This window comes from Ptychodera flava, chromosome 21 (genome assembly GCF_041260155.1).
Source record: "Ptychodera flava strain L36383 chromosome 21, AS_Pfla_20210202, whole genome shotgun sequence".
NCBI classification, from domain to species: domain Eukaryota; kingdom Metazoa; phylum Hemichordata; class Enteropneusta; family Ptychoderidae; genus Ptychodera; species Ptychodera flava.
This window is the reverse complement of record NC_091948.1, coordinates 26,947,685-26,967,479: the sequence shown is the minus strand read 5'-3', so window position 1 is coordinate 26,967,479 and position 19,795 is coordinate 26,947,685. Positions and strand designations below refer to the sequence as shown.

Below are 19,795 nucleotides of genomic sequence, written 5' to 3'. Positions count from 1 at the left end.
CCTGATAGCTACACGTGGGAGGCACTGTCTTCCCAACAATGGAAGTTCAAATAGAGCATTATGGACACGTTTAGCAATGACGTAAACTTTAATGAAATTGAAAAAAGGTGAAACTAAAATGGAAACGACATTAAAGCCACCCATAGTATTGAAATACCTTTATTCAATCTAGAAAAGCCCCAAATGCTTTGATTTCCAATTGGTAAAAAGCTTATGACTCAGGTTTAGAGATGCTTGTTCTTTTTAGGCTCAATGTAATGACTTGACTCTGCGTTGACGTTGACTTTATTTGAAATAATCGAAGCCTTGTAAATTCCTGATTTATGCCTCCCTGAAGTTGACATACGGTGAGCATTTAAGCCCAACGTTAGAGCAATTTAAGTATACTATTGCCAATATCTTAGAATTTGACAGCTTTATCGATACACGAAGTCTTAATCTCACCCCAACATTGCTTTACCCGAAATTTTGAAAATTTGAGACATTTTGGCACTATAAGCTTTTATCGCGATATCAATAAATTATTGCATCTTTGGCCAAGAAGAAAAAATAATAGTGATACTGAGTATCAGAATATTAGAAATTCCTTAAAGTAACACTTGATTGTTGTTTAAAACAATGCCAAGATGAATAATTTGGAGGTTGTCGATATTCTGGTTATCTATTGCAGGATGTTTAAAAACCAATCAAGGAACTATTGTGATCGGCATCGAAAAAGTTTGAAATAATAGATATGTAATTAATTAATTAATTAGTTAATTAAATAGATAATGTGTTTTTTCTATTACAAACATTGCATACAATTATCTTACTGCGTAAGGTTATGTAGATGTCAACCTCCAATTCTTAAGTCGTTTACCTGAAGTTCTCTTTGTGTTGATCGTTTAGAAGAATATTTGCCTGGCAGTGAGTTTATATTATTTACTTTTAGACATCTGCATGGTTAGGAATGGTTAGGAGTCCACAGAGAATGCTCTATTATTAAAAGACGTTTTTCCTTTAGCATGCATATTTAAAGTTGATCTCGATTCACTTGATTAATCATCATCAGGAGACCATATAGAGTCTTTTGTTGACCTTTCAACTGGAAAAACCCAGTGAACTGACGTTAATTAACCTTTATTGCTCAATTTACTAGTATTTGTAACAGCTTCATACAATTTTTAGTTCCCATATTCGTGTAATCCATTCCCATCTAAGCATAGATTTATTTATAGAAGTACAGATCTGTTACACAGTAAATCAGTAAGCTTGTTAAAATTTAAACATTCTGAATGTCAAATCATGCTGGGTCTTGTCATTTAAAACCATCTACCATCTGGACAGGATACATATCGCGTATTACCTGTACGGCAGTCGACAAAAATCAAACATTTCAGAATCGTGACACAGACTTAAATCTTCAAAGTCAAAAGGACAGGAACATATTGATTGGCTGTAATAAACATGCTACGAAGAAGAAACATTTTCAGATATCACGTTATATCATATTGTGAATCATATAAGGCGCCATCACGAGGTAGTACTTGAAATCACATCGCGAGAAATTGCGACAGCTTCTATTTCTATCATCAAAACTCATTTAAGTAATTGTTGGGTGGTCTTTTAAGAACTCACCTATCAAAATCAAATTTTACGTGGACTATACTGTGTGACCCACCAAAATTCTCTTAAAACAGTTTTTGGGATTAAACAAAATATGTCTTCTTACAATATCACTTATATGCTGACACGATCGAATCTTACAGACGGTAACGTTCAACGGAGAGAGTAATCGCTGGTTTCAGGAGAGCTCATTCAGGAGGGGTACTTGGCAAGCCAAGCGCTGGGCGAACACCAGTCTGGCTAGGCTGAAGATCATGAGAAAAATACAGGAAGATCAGAGTCCCTTGCAAAACCTTAGCTGTAATCATCCAGTAAGGCACGCTCGTTACTGTTATTTCAAAGGCACATGCTACCATTATCACAGATTATCATCGAGAACTTGGATACTATTAGATTTAAAAGGACTCAATAGTTAAGAACCGTCTTTTCGATTATGGATTATAGACAATTAAGCGATGTAGAATGGCACTCTAGACAAAATTGCGCACTCGACATCCAATGAATGTTTCAGAAGTAGAGAGAGTCCAACAAGTCTTATCACAGAAAAACTGTAAGATAATTAAGATTTTTGAATGAATCTAAAAGTTTCAAGAGGATTTCTCAGGATAACACTACGTTTTGTGACAAATATTAACTCATCAAACTCTAAAAGAGCCTTCTGATGGAATACTATCAACAGCGTATATGAAGGAACGGTGGGATCGTTACAATTAAGACAACAGGTCTTCGAAGAATCCTTACAAACGTTTAAATACGCTTGGAACGTACGTTGACCGTATCCAGGATGGCTTTAATAGAATGGGGATACTGTATATTGTTACACGTATCTTGCAGCCTTTACGAATACTCCGAGAATTTACAATATATGTCCTTTGTGATAAAAGTCAATGTGTTTACTCACATTTTCTCTTATTGCTATTCAATGAAGATGAGCTTTGTGCACTGTAATTTCGTATGAATGAGTATAATACAAAGCTTCCTATATATACTTTGGAAGGGATTGTTGAAAGAGTCAACATGCGATTATTAAGACTCAAGTAGTGTTTGTGTATTTCTTAATAGCGCCAGAAGATTTCCTGGCGTCACCTTGTTATAGTGTTGTATACCAGTGACCTTTGAACTCACCAACTTTGAGTCACAGCGATTTAATGTATGTTCTTTCCCCTGTGTGATGTTTTGCCTCAATCAATTTTTGTGAAGACGATGTTTTTTCAAGAAAGTCTCCGACATATGTGACTTTGAATATCGCAAAAGCACACATACGATCGACGCGTATGCCGTTTCCATGACAACTTGAAAATTGTGAGGGAATCACACACAAAAGAACAGAAAAATGCTTTTATGCTGAAAAGTAAACTGGACGAGGACCCTTTAATGGCGGGAATTATTACGGAGATTCAAATGAAACAGACGACAAATAATACAGTTGACTTTTATAGTTGTATCGGCAGTTCTGAGTTATAAAAGTACGGGCTCGCATTATACCGATATTTCCTGTTGGAACGACTTATGTGAAAGCGATGTAGGCACTGCCATATTGCTTAGAGCAGTATTCACATCAAGCAATCAATTTTTGAACACGCTGTGTTCCTACCGTCTCTGTTGCTTATTGAAAGTGTGCGTGCAAATAGCACAAAATCAGTGTGCGATAAATATTACCGCGGGCTGTGCAAAACTGTGAAAGAAAAAAACACAGAAAAGGCGAGTAATTTGACTGTTCCACGTGGTTTGCATTCACTGTAAACGGTGGTACCTTCACCCGTCGTCGAATGTGATGACACCACAGTCTACCAAAATTGTCGTGCCATACATATAGCGATATCATTCTTCTAATCATGCAAGTTAATCGGTCACAGTTCCTGCAAAAGCACATTTTAAGTTAATGTTTCAGACTTTCTAGGAATTCACTTTCTACGAAAATAGTTCTCTATATTACTCTATGTTTTTTCGAACAAACATTAATCAAGTCCAACCCAGCTCTACTCTACTTGTTAACGCTTTCACTGACAATATAATCTAGCCAAAACAACATAATCTTTCGTTTTGGAAAGCTTGAATGAACTGTTAAGTGGTATAATATCTGTCAGTACGTGTGTGCCCAACGAGAAATAGGTTTGCTCAAAACGTACTGACACAACATATTATAACTTTATTTTCAGTTTTGGACACCCGATAGACAAGTATACCACCAAATTACAAAACACCTCTAAAGTTATTACAGCACTCGGCTACTAAGCGAAGCACCTCCAAAAACACCTGAAAGGGTTATTTGACTATATAGTCTCACAGATTTACAATGAAATATCCACATTCATTCTGATGACCTAAATGATTAACCGTTTCACTACCATAGCTTGGTCCAAACCAAAGTGGTGTGTGGGCCTGTTTACAGGGAACTGGGGTTGAACAGGTATGGCAATTTTCAATCTTTCATAGCTACAAAAAACGAAGAAAATGTTTGTGTCTGTTAAGAGGTGATTTATACATATAGAGGTAAAAGTTGAACTGGGTATAGTGATAGTATTCTGGTATTGATGATAACCCTTGCGCATGTGCCTATTTTCACGAAGATATCAATGTCCATAACTTCTTTCAAAACTGGGTAAGACAAATCTTGCAAACTAGGTCCCTTGATTGACCTTATTACCAAGAACACCCGACAAAGTTCGGTCAGAGCCGCGGGGTTTAAGAGCTAATTGGATACACCTGCTTTCATTTTCTTCCGATTTGTATCGACAACATTTCGTTTTACCTGATGGTTTAATTGTATCCTTAAGCAGTACACTGTATTTCCTTTTGCCAATCGTCTTATTAAAATCGCACTTTGGCAGAAGCTAGAAATAAAACAATTCCTTGTGAATGAGCGAGTTTCCCAAATCTGTCCTTAAGCGGTATATTGAACGCATAAGAACCACTGAGGGCCATTTTAAAATTTGGCTGTAGGAACGAGAGATCAAAGTTAGATAAGCTTAGTCTGCTCAAAGCTGGTTGTCTCTTGACGTTTGGAATACTCGTGAGCATTTGGCGACAGTTGAGATTTTCGCAAATTTACCAGTCGAATAACCACGCGTTAAAACCAACGAAGCCTTAAAAGCGAAAAAATCATTATTAACATTATCAGTTCCATTCCGCGGGTAAAGAGTTACTGTCAGACAGTCAGATTACGTTTTGCGGACTTTTCTCGTAATAGGAAGCCTTAAGTAAGGCAAACGAAATTGGTCTGGTCATCGCCCACGTTAATCCCCAAATGTCTAGACCTAGATTAACAACAGTGTCTTGGTTGTTGTTGGCTTAAAGATTTGTTTTTTTCAATTAAATTCACTGTTGTAACTTCTTGACGAAGAGAATTTGTCGAACCCATGTTACAGAAACTGTTCTTTTGAGTTTCTCGTTACCGTAGAATGGACCTCTCTTTGCCATTCGTGACACCCGAGTGAGCTAGATCAAATGTGGCTCTGTAAAAGCAGTGCGCAGAACACCTTCGCCGGAGCATGAACTGCAAATTGCATCACTTACCTTGAGTAGAGATAGCGTGAGAAATTTGCCAAAATTGTCACCTGTGACTCAGATATAATGGAACACATCTGCATGCATGGATGATTCTATATAAGCTCACTCGTGGCATCGAAAGTGAGACTTTTCAAATACTGACCTGTTTGTTCGAATCTCGCTTCTTTTCGTGACCTCTGAAAAGAGCATCGTTAAAATTTTCACGAACTTTCATTTTGTTCGCACTAACTGACCATTAGCTCTGAAATTTTGATGTCAGTTCTAACAGTAGTTGACATGTTTGTAGACGGCCGAGAAATCGAAAAATGACAGTCATTAATAAGTAATTTCAAAGGAACTTCTCAAAACTCGAATTCATGTAGAGACTATGTTGTCAACAATGTTGAGAGGAAAATGTCGGCAGATTTTATTCACGCCTTATTGATCACAGCATGGATAACGGTAATCACCTTGTGGAGTTATCCACTGCAGACCCTTTCTTGACCGAATGAACAATAATGTGGGGAAAAAGCAAATTTACAGTAATTGCCGGACACTTGATAAGAAATACTGCAACCTTGCCATGGCAACGCCAATATCGATCATGTTACCGTACCTGCCTAGGAAATAAGCGAAGCGTCTAAAAAGCGCCGTAGCCAAATGTGTGTTTTTTAAAGACATGACAGTATGCAAAGTCGGTCTATTAAGTATATAGGGCTGTTCGCGGTCGCAGGTTTGTCACCAAATATAGCTGCACGCGAGCGACAACGCTGCTGTTCAAAATTTGGTCAGATAGTGTCAGTTTTGTGTGCGTGAATGTCGATGAAGCTTGTAGTCTTAGCCGTCAATATTTCTACTCTAGTATTCATTGTAGCATTGGCAATCGCCTATTAGATTGCATTTTCATCGTTCTTGCACGCGTGTTTTTTAAAAACTGTGATCTAAATTTGCTGATAAATACCTATTTATGTAGTCCTATTCCAGTGAAAGAAAGGTCGTAGATACGTTCCTCACGACTAATGTAAACTACGCGCTGAAGACACAGAGGCGATGACGCCCATATGAATAACTCTTGTGCCCATACACTGTTTAAAGGAAAATGTGTCGACTGAACGCCACGAAATACGTCGACTTGCTCTTTATTTTCATCCAAAATAAACAAGACTTGTTTGTGGTCACTATATGGTCAAGCCATAGTACCCTTGACTTCAAATGTTGATTCACTATCAAAACTCGACAATGATAAGAATATGACCGACAAGTATCCGTTTACAAGAATCTTAGAATCAAGAATCATTCCCTAGATCCGCCTGGTCTCAAACCTTAATTATTTTTCTTGGACTATTCCATTTTTTCTTTAAACTCTCAAATGCCTTATCACATGTTCCAATCTCCCAGAGTTCATTAACAATCGTCGATTTTCACCGAATTAGGAGTAGCATCAACGAGAATTTACATGGTCATACTAATAATGCCGACCCATCACAACGCGCTGCGGAGGAATTTCCGATAATATGCCCTCGGTCGATCACAACTTTCTCAAGGGCTTAAATTTGATTTAACGGCCACATCCATCAATGGCATAGTACCTTACCTACAGCTACATGTAGCGCTACGATGACAACGTTAACTGACTTTGAACAGAACCGTGAAACGACTTCAATCAATCACTCATCGCACCGTGGATTAATACTCATGCCACTTCACGTATTATGCTGGCGTATTTTTATGGTATAAAGCTATCCATAAGAAAGATGAAATCACAACATTTTTGGCAACTTTCCGACCGCGACGAACGAACGTCTCCGATCAGTTATCTTTTCTTCGATCACTAAACTGAAATAGTATCATCCTGTAAAATCAGCACTTTGCTCATCACCATGATGCGTATTGACCAACGGCGTTTTTATCTCAGACGTGAAAGACTTTGGGACAAGAGGTCACATTTACATTCATTCATTTACGTTTCATGGAAAGGACTATCCAGGCTTTGGAAAGGTTGCATCTCAAAATAATCCTAATGCATCAAAAACGAATAAAGCTGTACAGTATTTTTTTCCTAGAGTGAAAGTGGAATATTGTTTGGTATGATGCATCGTTTGCTTTCCAGGCATCCCAAATATCCAGATGTAACTAGGTTTTTCGATCACAGCAATTTCCAGGCCAATGCTCTTATGCAATAGACGTTTTCTATGAAAATGCAACGGAATGTACTGCCTGTCCCGTCCTTTGTTTCCAACTTTGCATTATAAATTCAGTGAAGATCGACAGACATCTGTATCGGCCGTGTACACTCTGCTTAGCAGAACAAATTAGTGAAGTTAGACCCTTTGAAGTTCAAGCTGCACACATGTGAAGCAAGTAAGAGCTCCACGCAATATTTGCATGGGACGAGATCACTGAAACCGATGTGAATATTTTCATTTTGAACAGGATTAGACAGCGGTTTATTGCTTTGAAAAAGTGATGTGAATAATAAGAAGACATCCGAAGAGTCCGACTTGATTTAGTCGCGCTGAAATGTGTCATTTTATCGTGTATCATACAATTTAATCCAATACATATTCATGTCCTGAAACGAAGATTAAAATTTTGCAGTACCACGCAAGTAATAAAATATACATCATATTTATGGTTCTCTTTCGTCTGATTGTCTTAAGTTCAATGTATTAAGATCATATTAAAATTATACATTGTTTAAATTCTCACATTTTACATGTCCGCAACTTTGCACACTAATAAAGAAGGTATCCTTGTGTTTTGTGCAGAGATACAGTAAAGCAATCATTGCTTGTACTGTTTAGCATCGAAAAAGCTAATCTGTAAGTGCCTGCATCGATATGCAGATGAAGTTTGCAAGATGACACTTCCTTGAACTTATGATTTATCGCACAGACGGCAGCCGTGTTCCACTTTTTCGCCGAGAACCAGGATCGTATATCTGACGGAAATGCCTTAAACTGGTGTAAGTTAAAAGCGTAAGTAACGGAAGTGTAAACACATGCTTTGCAGGTGCCAATGGCATGTTTGCGTTGGAACATCCGCCGTGGGACGAATTCTGCTATTCGACTGCATCGATTTCTTGGGAACATGAAACGGCACATTAACCCGCCAAGTTTGTCTTATTTCTGTGAATCGCAACAGGCCATTCAACACCTAATGTTTTGTCACCAATGTAAATAAGTATATGCAAACACACATAATGCGCTCAAAATAATCTGCGGAATACGTTTCACGGGCGAATATCGACTAACCATGCCGTGTCTAAATACACGAACGTCGAACATTTTGAGAATTCAAGTATTTAAGAATTCTCTGAATTCAGTTCCAAGAAACCAAACAGGCAATTACAGCCTTTTTCTAACTTCACTTTCATTTTTCCCCAGTGACTGATAAGTGCCTATACTCTGCAGGCGTATGAGTGATCCACACACTTTGATTTGTCTCATTTACAAGAAAGCAACGGGGCTCTGAGAAATAAATTTGAAATATCGTAGGGCGATATGCACTAGTCTTGCAAATCAACGTTGGTTGTGGGTCTCGAGTGTCTCCGCCAATCGCGAGAAACGTGCTGTTGGGCCGTTCGGCTTCACCGTTAACGACCCCTCCATGCGATATACTGAATTCCTATATGAAGAAGTGTTCAGCGGAAAAGATCGAATTGTGAAAATATATCAAGGTAGATGTTCTGTCCGATGTGTTAGAGGGTTCGAAGGCGAACGGTCAGCGAGAATGATATATCCCTAATTTCACAGAAAGACGGAGAGTCGAACGCTACTGCCAACCTGCCAGGTTTCGGAGTAATGTATTACATTTGAAATTAAAATGCCGAAGACAAACAAAACGCGTCTTATAAAACACCACCCACTTTCGGTGTTGTGGTTTTGGTGTGTCTATGCACTGCAAACAACGGTACATAGTGGAAAGGCGAATGCAGGAGCGCGGCAGTGCAGTGGTGGAGATGACAATTTCTTCGCCATAACGAACAAACCTTTGATATACTAATTAAACTCCTCTTCTGCACTTGAATTTTTGATATCGATTAGCTTTTCAAGTTCCCGAACTGAAAGAATGGAAAAGCCCTGCTCTTTTTGCCAGAGAGCCTTAACTCACTGCGCTTTGGCCACCCCATTGGCTATCGATTCAAATCTGCAGACGACACTTCGCTTCGAAGTCACGTGACTTGTCATGTCTTCACTAATCATTTTCACGGGGAACGAGTTCAAGAAACGAGTATCTTCTGCTCTGACATCAGTTTATTCAAGCCAGTGCCCTGCAGCCTTGTGATGGGAGTTCGATGGCACTGGCCTTTTCCTATTTTCGCGTCGCGCGACTTATTCTGTCAAGTCACGCAAGGGCAGACCTAAACCTATGAAGAGCACCTTGTGCGAGAATAGTGATTCTTCCACAGATAAATTTCTATCAACGAAACTTTTCAATTTCAAAGAAAAAAAAACCAAGAAACCTAAATTTCCTCTGTAGGTTTCAAAAAGTAGTATAAGTCGTAGACCAGACAAGTGTTGTAGGGATTTGAGAGTTCAAAGATGTGTGCCCGTAGTGCGTTGGGCTTTAAGTAGCAACATATAATTTGTTAACATTTCTTCACTGCCCTGCTGCGTTCTCCTAACCCCCCAGATAGTTATTATAAATCCTGCGTCTTAGGTTCTTGGATAGACAGGAAACTTCATTAGTCAGCTCGCAAGATGTGTTTAACCGGCAACTACAGCATGTCTGTATTCCTATGCGTGTTTTTCATGGGCATTATCGTCGACTGCCTAACGCCGTCTATACGTACAGTTGTAAGGATTAAGATCGAACGTCCAGGTATGCACTGGCATTAAAAGACCGCTGAACCAGGGTGCCAGTTATATGACGTAATGCTGGATGATTTATGTATACTGCCTCATTCAGGGATGTATGGCGTAATAAATAAGCTACGAGAACGGCTTTGAACTTTTATCGTTAACATATAGTTGGTGAAAACGACGTCACTAAAACAGTACCTTAGAGGTGAAATATTTCCACTCTTTGGGATTTTCAAAAAAACCTATTTTATTCCGTGTTATTTTTATATAATCAAATTTATTTTTAAATCATTTTTGAAGTCGCAACCCTCTTGCGTTCATTCTGCCCATTCTCTTTGTGACTACACCATACAGTTCAAATGCATATCGAATGGTGAGTGGAGATTAAATGTGAATACTAACATTAAAAAAGAACTTTGATATAGCATTGCAAAATCGAACAATTGTATTACCAGCTGGGAGTCTGAACTTTGGCATTTGAGTTATTTGAGTCATGTATTTAATGATACATGAAAAGTCTGTTATCTCCCCATCCTCGCTACCATGGCAACCGCAAAATTCCCGCATGTTTATGCTCTCTTTAAACGTTCAAAATAAGGAATTTGTGTTACCGTGGAACAGTGCAGCTCTCACCCATAAAGATCGATCCCGGCCTTCGGAAAAAGGGAGTAAAATACATCAGCATAGACTATGAAATGAGATACTGTCGGCGATAAAACGCACCAGGGGGAAACCTTTCATTACAACGCCTCATTCTGAGAATTTCCAAGAGGGTATATGCGTCATCTTTCGTTGTTCCTTTCTCCGTCATGTGAATCCTCTCGGCATGCAGTGTTTCAGTACAGATGATAATGTGTAAATTTCGAAGGAAACGCCGTAACGGTTAATTACAAAAGGCTGTATAGAGTGCATTGAAAGATGTTTGGGAGATCGGCTTCTGCAGCATGCAGTGGTAAATCCAATGGTTGGTCCATTGTGGCTTCATGGGGATCTTGCATCCAGGAGAAACTGTGAAAACTCTGTAGTCATATCGATACCAACTTCCAATTGAATAGCAAGTAAAGTTGACAATGATATTTCCCCTAAACAGTATATGTTAGCAAAAGTGACCCGATCCTTTACAACTGTTTGAAAGCAGTGTCACCGTTAAAATTTCTTACATCGAACAATGGAACAATAGAGCACGATTGCAGCAAATAAGACGTATATTTTCCACCTAGTACCAAGTGTCACGAACAGACATTTAATGATGTTTATTAATTTTTCTAATTTCGGTTATTCTGCAATATTTTCCACGCCAGCATATTTAATGTAAGAAAGTGACATGACTGTACACCTGTAAGACAAGTATAAAAACCCAGAATTGTAAAGATTGAAGAGAGATTGCCATTGGAGGAATAAAGAAGCAATAAACCACGTTCTCTTTGATACCCGACACCTTGGTTGTCTATCTCTGGTTTCTGCTAAAGTTCCCTCATGGGCAATCCCGTACAAAAGTTTGAAGTGTACTTTACACCCAAGTTCCTAGTTGCTGCTGATTCCCTAGTGTACCACCCTCTACTTAGTGACTGGTGACGAGGGACGTAACAGTAGAAATCAACTCTCTGTTTGATTTCTATGGAGGTATAGCTTGTTGGTTTATAATATAAATGTTCGATTGTCCTCGCGCATTTAAATGGTAATTACTTATAACCCTTTATTGGTTTGGCAGAATGCCAATTCTTGAGTCTCCATAGGTGTATATTGCGTGCCATATCACGACAACACATGTCATTTTTTTCCGCTAAAGCTAATGGTCTAGAATAAAAGACAAAGCGGGTGATGTATTGCTGGATAGATTATTAGTGTAAAAAGTTGACGATAGCAAGTAGATGACAAAATGAAGGCTTATTCGGAAATCGAAGAAGGACCATACAAAATGGAGAAGCGAAAAGTATAGGAAACTTTAGTCGATCGAAAGCAGCTACATCTAAAATGAAGGAACGGGTAACAAAACCAGAGAGAGAAAGCGGCACAAAGAGATAGGGGCAGCCATGAAAACAAATCGATCTTTGTTGCTTCATTTTCAGATCTGACGTTTCGAAACGTTTTACAACGAGCATTACAATCACTGAAAACTTTCTTTTGGTGGCGTAAGAATCTGTTAACTCTGCAGACTTGTCTTTTTTGAAACATTACTTTCTATAGTGGTGTTTAAATAAAGGCCAACCTAGATAGGCCTATCAATGTCTTTACTCATGGCTGAGAGACAGGGCAGTTGAATGCGTCGACATCCATCATGCACTGGTACCAATCAATTGGCTTTCATTTAATTATTAAGGCAGAGTAAAGCGATCTGGGCATTTTCAAAATTCATGAGCAAGAAAATGAAAGCGTCGAGCCTCAAATACACCAAAAAAGTCGTAGCGTGTAGCAATATCACTCACTCTAAAAATCGCCGACGACCAGAATACTGAACCTTTCGTGAGAAACTCGCGAACTTCACGATAATAACAATATCTATTGTTATTAGTCTGTCCATTGAGGCACATTAAGCTGTATAGAATAACTGAATACCTATAGGCATTTTTTTCCGCTGTGCCATTTATTTTGGCCGTTTGATTGAGATCAAGCCAATCATTGTGCTGTCAATCTAAGAGTACGGGCATGTCGAGAAAGGAATAGAAATTACGTATTTGAAGGAGCGGCTCGAAATTATATCTGCAGACTATAAACACACGCAGGTTTACCGCCTTCACTTTTCTCCAGAAGCTTGACTTGTGTACTACAATCCCGCATCATCGTTTACCATATTAATGGCCCTTATGACCAAGTTGCCAGCTTGGAATTTTAGGTCAAGACAGACAGGCGGACTATACGAAATGGAAATTTACTTCAGTCGTATGACGATATGCACGTTCATTGTGAACAAGCAGTGCTTTCTAACTGATCTGATATTAGTGTGTTCATACGAGCATCACGTTCAAGTTAGTATTTCAGCGTGTTCGAAATTTCAGCCATCCAAAGATGTAAGTCGTTCACAGGGCCATCAAATAACTAGCATGCTATCCTTTCACTTGAAGGACACATAAAAACCCACCTGCTGCTTGTTCCATGAGATAGGTATGGTGGTTGATAAAGTCGTGGAACGATCAGGTAGATCGTCGACAAGTATAGAGCCTGAATGAAACATAGCTTCCGGTTGTCGTCAACAGACCATCGTTTAACAGATCATTCTGTAGGTTACAATGCAGTTTTTAGTCCATTGTTTCAACAACCTTAGCCAGTCTCGATACGCTTCAATCTAGAGAATCTCGAGAGTTAGCAGGCATATCGATTTCCCCAGTAAAACCATTCATAAGTATGTTTGAGTGCATGCACCGTAACCACATTTTACCCCTGAAATCCCTCGTCAGAGAAACTAAAGCCACCAGCGTTCTAGAAATAAGGAATTAAGATCCGATTTTATACATGCATACATACATACATACATCCATCCATCCATCCATCCATCCATCCATCATCATCCATACATCCATCCATACATACATACATACATACATACATACATACATACATACATACATACATACATACATACATACATACATACATACATACATACATACATACGAGAGAGAGAGAGAGAGAGAGAGAGAGAGAGAGAGAGAGAGAGAGAGAGAGGAGAGAGAGAGAGAGAGAGAGAGAGAGAGAGAGAGATTTAATTCAATGGAATGTTGATAACATGTTTAAGATTTCTTGTACCGAGACCGCGCTCTATTACCTATTCATTGAAACGTGACGGTCAATGCTATAAAAAGTGTGCTGTGAGCCAGAGGGCTCATAAGTGAATTACAGGTGAGTCGCATCAAGCGTCGGTAATTATAACTCGTTGTATGGCTGTGTAATCCATACTGTACGTAGCTCATGAAAGAACCTTTGAAGATACGACAAACAAGGACGAATCCTACTTATCCCATCTGTTTCAACAGTGACGGGTTCTGTGTGGTAATTACAGTCTTGCGTTGAAAAAATGTTACCGTTTTCAATCATATATTTTGATGCCACTTTTATTTTAATGGTCATGTTGTGTGGAATCAAACCTACAATCTGTTGTCTAAAGAAAGAACACAATGTCTCCATATTGACACTGTGTATTAAATTAAACTAATTCTAGAATGTCCAAATTGTAACTTATAAATGAGAAAACAACTTCAATACATCATTTAATATCCAACAGAAAATGTAAATTGAATCCATGTAATTGGATAATTTACAGCGTACATTCTTTTTATTTTATAAATGCCGTGCGCAAGTTTTGCCACGGTGGTTTCAACATATATTAATCAAACATTACATTAATAATGAGTTTTGCCATGGTGGTTTCAACATATATTAATCAAACATAACATGAATAATGAGTTTTGCCATGGTGGTTTCAACATATATTAATCAAACATAACATGAATAATAAGATGTGTAATGAAAAGATTTGGCCTGCTAGTTTCTCATCATTCAAATCTGCCGAACCTATTTCAGCTACTTTTGAAGAACAAAAATGATGGGTTGGCATGAAATTCAATGTAACGTATCACTCGAAAAGGGCATGATAAAAATACTTATTGTGAAATGATCATTAAGCATTCTATGGTTATTTGCAACAACAAACATTTACAGGATGGTGGACTAAGTGGAAAATATTCCATTTTCATGTCAATATGGCCTCCCTTCCTGGCGCCAAATGTACATATGGAAAACCGAGGGAGAGTTTTCTTTATCTTGGAATATAATACGTTTTACATGACATAAAATCAACAGTCAGTTTGCATCGATGAGTAACGTCAGGGTTAATATTATTAAGAATTTTCATATTTGGTGTGAGCAATGTAACTAAACAACGATACCGAAGTCGGTTGTAACAAGTCCACAGCAAACTTTTCCAACGATATAGCCTCGCTTGTAGTTTACCACAATTGTCTGAACGATGCAATTGCTAGCAGTTCCACATTCCAATCATAACGATTAGATAATTTTCTCACGTCGCTAATGTGTTGTCTGTACAACATGACACAAAGACCAAAGGATTGCTGGACAAGCACTGTGCCTTTTAATGTACCAGTATCCACTTATACGAACAATTCCAACATAGCATCGAGCTTCAAATGGGAGCTATTTTATGTCACAGCATATATACAAGACGATACATTAACTCATACAAATATACATCGCGTGGATTTGCTAGATTTCAATACGGGGTGAAAACCTGTATTGTCCTGCTGTAGCCTGTTAGAGTTACTCGTAAACGACTAACATTATATTGCGGCAGAATCGTTCGATGATGTAACACGCTTCAAAATACGACGCAAACTGCAGTATATGTGATATTTACTCACTGAAAAGGCAAGTTGACGTGGGATACCTTAATGAAAGTATACCCATCTTGTAGTAATCGACGTGTACCATCTTCAATCACTCCAACTATAGAAACTACCATTTTTTTTATCCTTTCTTGTCAATTTTGCCCGGCTTATCCACTTCAGTAGCATACTTCATCGCGTAAAATAGCTAACGGGCGGGGAATGAAACTAGCTTGTAACAATTCACCGGCACCACTTTGTGCATTTGTATGACAGAGATATTTGTCGTGGTCGCAAGAGCTTTGAGACGGTGAATGGTTGTCTTACGCTAAATCTGTTTTATCTTCTCAAGCACGCGTAAAGTCCAACATGATGGTCTGGTAACAGGCTATCTTGACTGTGATATGCATCTATGATATTAAAGATTTGAATATTGACCTCTCACTTCATTAATTTGCGTTTTAAGGAAGGTTGATAGACAACTTGACACTTCTCGTAAATCGGCTGCTCGTGATGTAAATATTCCAATCTTAAGTTGTAAAGTTGTTAGTTCTTCTAACATAGCGACAGAAGTCATTTTGGTTTTAAATAAAACTATTTAATTTTTTTTAATGGTTGGATTTCCATTTGAGTAATTTTCATTTCTCGCTTTTTTGTCAGAATGTGTTCAAATATATGAACCTAAAAGTCTACTAATTAATGGAAATAGTTTTTCATGATAGTGTTATGGCCTGAGGTCATATAACGCCATCTAAATCAGGGTGTGTAGCTGATGAACTAAACAATGCACAGAGCGTCTGGAAAGAGTAACAGACGATGCGGAATTTATGTGTCAATCTTAAAATGCCAGAACGTACGATTAATCGTCTGATATCCATGGGAAATGTCTAATTACGGAGAAAGCGAACGGTATAAATTAAGAAGTACATGTTATATACAGGGCAAGCAGATAATGGCAAATGCTGAGTTGCAACGGATCGTTGTGAGGTCACGTGATCGATATTGGTTCTCGTTTCGAAAAAGGTTATCCGAAAAGCATACTTGCCATTAAATGAATTCATCTTTTTCAATCGCAAAAACAACTTCGTATGCCTTAATGATAACACAGTCTACTGATAGATCTTCACACCCGCTGTTTATAGATTAAGTTTCTCCAATTTAAAAGAACTGGTAATCGGATAAAATCTGGAAACTTATTTCATTGGCTTTTCTTTGCGTAAACGACTTATCTCGCCAAATTAGATATACAAGAAGAATTTCTGTTCTTGATTGAATTTGGGTGTTTACAAACATAAAGAACTCCAAGATATCCTAATCTTGCAGGAAGTCTGTCTTTACGCTGAGATCACGCAACGGAACAGCAAGTCCTGTGTCGTCGTGCACGGCCTTTGGCAAATCTATATGTTCAGAACTTGTTTGTGTGTTTTTTGTATTCTCCTTCTCACAACCCTCGTCTTGTTTTCCTTGCATGTCAAGTTGCCTAGTATCATGATTCGAGTTGGGTAATTTCCCTGATGAATCCCCAGGTGTCTCTTGGAAAGCCGCGTTATCGTAGGTAACAATAACGTCTGCAATATTCGGCGTAGAATCTGAGTCCGAGGTCACGTTCCTGCTGTTTTGCCGCCCATTTCGCGTCAGTCGTTGACTTATGTAAGTTTTATGCGTGCTCGACGCATACATACTTCTGCTGCGTCGAGCGCGTTTGCACAGAAGCAGGCGTTTAATGTTCTGTTTGAAGTTTCTGCCGACAAAAGAGTAAATAATAGGGTTAATTGCACTATTGCCGTAACCCATACAAACGCCGACTATATGAGCGATATTCCCAGCTAAAGAGATACTTCCTGGTTGAGCGAAGAAAGTATAGTGCAACTGATTTGAATAGAAAGGTAACCAACATATGGCGAAAACAATGACAGCAGATATGATTAAAATGGCAACCCTTTTAGAGTTCTTTTTCCCTCCGCCATTCTCACCCGGCTGTTTGTTTGTTAAAATGAGACGAAAGATCGAGACATAGCAGACAGCAATAATGGTGAGCGGTAACGCGTATCCTAGGACGAACGCATATACTACGAACGCTTTGTATAGATCTGCGGACCATGTTATTGTACAGCGTACACTACCGGGACCGAGTGGGACAGTGCTTGTGTACATCCAGAGCGGAAGGCAGACAAGTCCCGACAAAGTCCACATCAGAACACAAACTATGCGCGTATTCCGTAGAATTCTAAAGCTCAGCGATTTGATGGGGTGAACGAATGCCAGGTATCGATCTAAACTCATGGCTGTGAGAAGGAAAACGCCGGTGAACTGATTCATTCCATCAACGGACAGCACAATCTTGCACATGGCGTGCCCGAATATCCATTCGTGTTTCAAGAACTCGTACGACACGAACGGTATGGTCAGCATGAACAGACAATCTGCCAAGGCTAAGTTCAAAATGTACACGTTCGCCAGCGTTTTCATGTTGGAATAACGAGTGATAACAAGTACAACAAGTAAATTACCAACAAAACCGAAAAGAAAAGTTATTCCGTAAAAAACAGGAACGACAATCGTTATCACGGATAGAAAGTCTGCCCACCAGGCTGGGAACAACCATAAACTGTCGTCAACGTCGGTCGTTACGTTGTCTCCTAATGTTCCGTTTATGATGGCAGAAGCGTTCCGAAGGTATGCTAGTTGGTCTGGAAATGAGGTTGAATTGACAAGTGCAGATGCAGTATCTGCTGTGGTTTCCATCAGCATAGTAGATACATTAGACGAGCATTGTGAAACTTCTTCCAAGGAGGAGGTAACTCCTGCCCAGTCACTGTCGTTCAATGATTTGCACATTTTCTTATCCTCTGATGATGTGACCAACACCGAACTCTCAGACACCACTCCGAGCGGTCAAGTCTAACTTATAGAGACAGTGCTCTTTGGCAACTTTAGCTTGACGTGTGAAGGCCCTCTCGCTATCGGATTGATTTTACACCAACCCGTTCGTTTGCATTTTATCCTTTTGTGAAGCCCTGTGGCTGTGTCTCGCCTATAAGTAGTGCTTGGACTAATCCACTTTCTGTCAGGGTGGTAGAGGAACGTTCGTTGGACGGCATGCCAACAGGGACTACTCAAAGAACATTACCTGCTTCATGATTATATGCCATGAATATACTGACGGAGGCTTTACATATCCACGACGCATACCAGAGCGTTATCGAAACGATCAGAGCCTTGTTAAATTGGCGACCATAAAATGGTTTTATCAAGATTGTTAAATGTCATTTGCATGTATTTACTATCAGGAAGAAATAAATGAAGAGAAAGATAGGACGACAATGGACTTCACTAGGTGATCAGTTGCCAAGGAAACAGCAGTTAGCTGTAAAAAGCATGCTTGCCTCTTCTCGACGCCAGGGGCGTAAGTTTGGATATGGAAAGGTCCATATTGACTTAGGACTTGAAGGTATTCTTGATCAGCTATAACAAATGGACAAGACTCAAGGACAGAGAGAGAGAGGTCGGAAAAATAAACCGTAGTTATAGCCTCTGGTAACTTCAGATTGAAAACTTTCGATGATTTTCGTTAAAACACATGTTTCCTACGGCTCTTTGAACTATTCATCTACAAAGTGACAAAAAATGTCGTTCTTCTTGTATTTGAAGCTAGAATTTTCCGAATAATTGTGATAAGTTTTGAAAATTTCAGTTCTAACATTCGGGTTGAAATCATTCAATAGGTGGCCGCAGTTATATTTTTGACAAGGCAGGAACGTGTTCCTGTGAACGCTGTTAAGGAAAACCATTGTGGTTCAAGTTGAAAGTCTGATCATTTCCTTCAACCTCTTCTGAAGTGTTACTAAACGTTTGCAACATTTTCAACAAGATATGATAAACAAAGAGAGTTCTTCGTCTCCAAAAATCGATCTCTCTTATATTAAAGCCATCGTGGTCATGACCGGAGGCATTTCGAAGGCGTGTATTCACTGGAACGGAAATAATATGTTATTGTAATCGTGTTATGTTCATTAATAGCCCTGTGTAACATTATGAGACTAGAAAAATGGAGTTACTATGAAAGGAAAATTTTCTATAGAAAATTCTCAATAACGAATGATTCCCATAGAATCTACTATATGGCGGCTTCTAATTTAAATAACATAGGTGTTAAAGAGGGATACTCCTGGTGAAATTATGGAGAGTAAATTGCTTCCCATGATCAAAAGCCAAATTAAAACAAGAGCTTGCAATGTGTGCATTAAATGGCTACATGTGTAGTGTTCTAGGAATGTATCCTTACAAAGGTAGATTGTAATGCAGGCCTAGGGTTCTTTAGAATGCAATTTGTCGTGCTGTTTGTTCGTCGGAATGTCTCATGATGAAACGACATATCAAGTTTGCATCAATTCAGTGTCTTAGATAAGTCACCCGAAAGCACGGTGACTGAACAGATAAACTTGATTTCAAACTCTCTCCGAACAAATATTTTTTTAATATTTTATAGGTTTAGTGTCACCCGGCAATAAATTTGTGGCTTTCGATAATTGATGATAATTTCTTACTTGAATTCTACTA

General features: G+C 38.8%; 1 protein-coding gene across 1 annotated transcript; it reads right to left on the bottom strand.

Moving 5' to 3' along the window:
* Positions 1-14,315: 14,315 nt before the first annotated feature.
* On the bottom strand, positions 14,316-18,227 carry LOC139121873 (somatostatin receptor type 2-like). Its single transcript, XM_070687134.1, has one exon. It carries the CDS (start codon positions 18,071-18,073, stop codon positions 16,547-16,549), a length of 1,527 nt encoding a protein of 508 aa, XP_070543235.1. The 5' UTR covers positions 18,074-18,227; the 3' UTR covers positions 14,316-16,546.
* Positions 18,228-19,795: the final 1,568 nt, after the last annotated feature.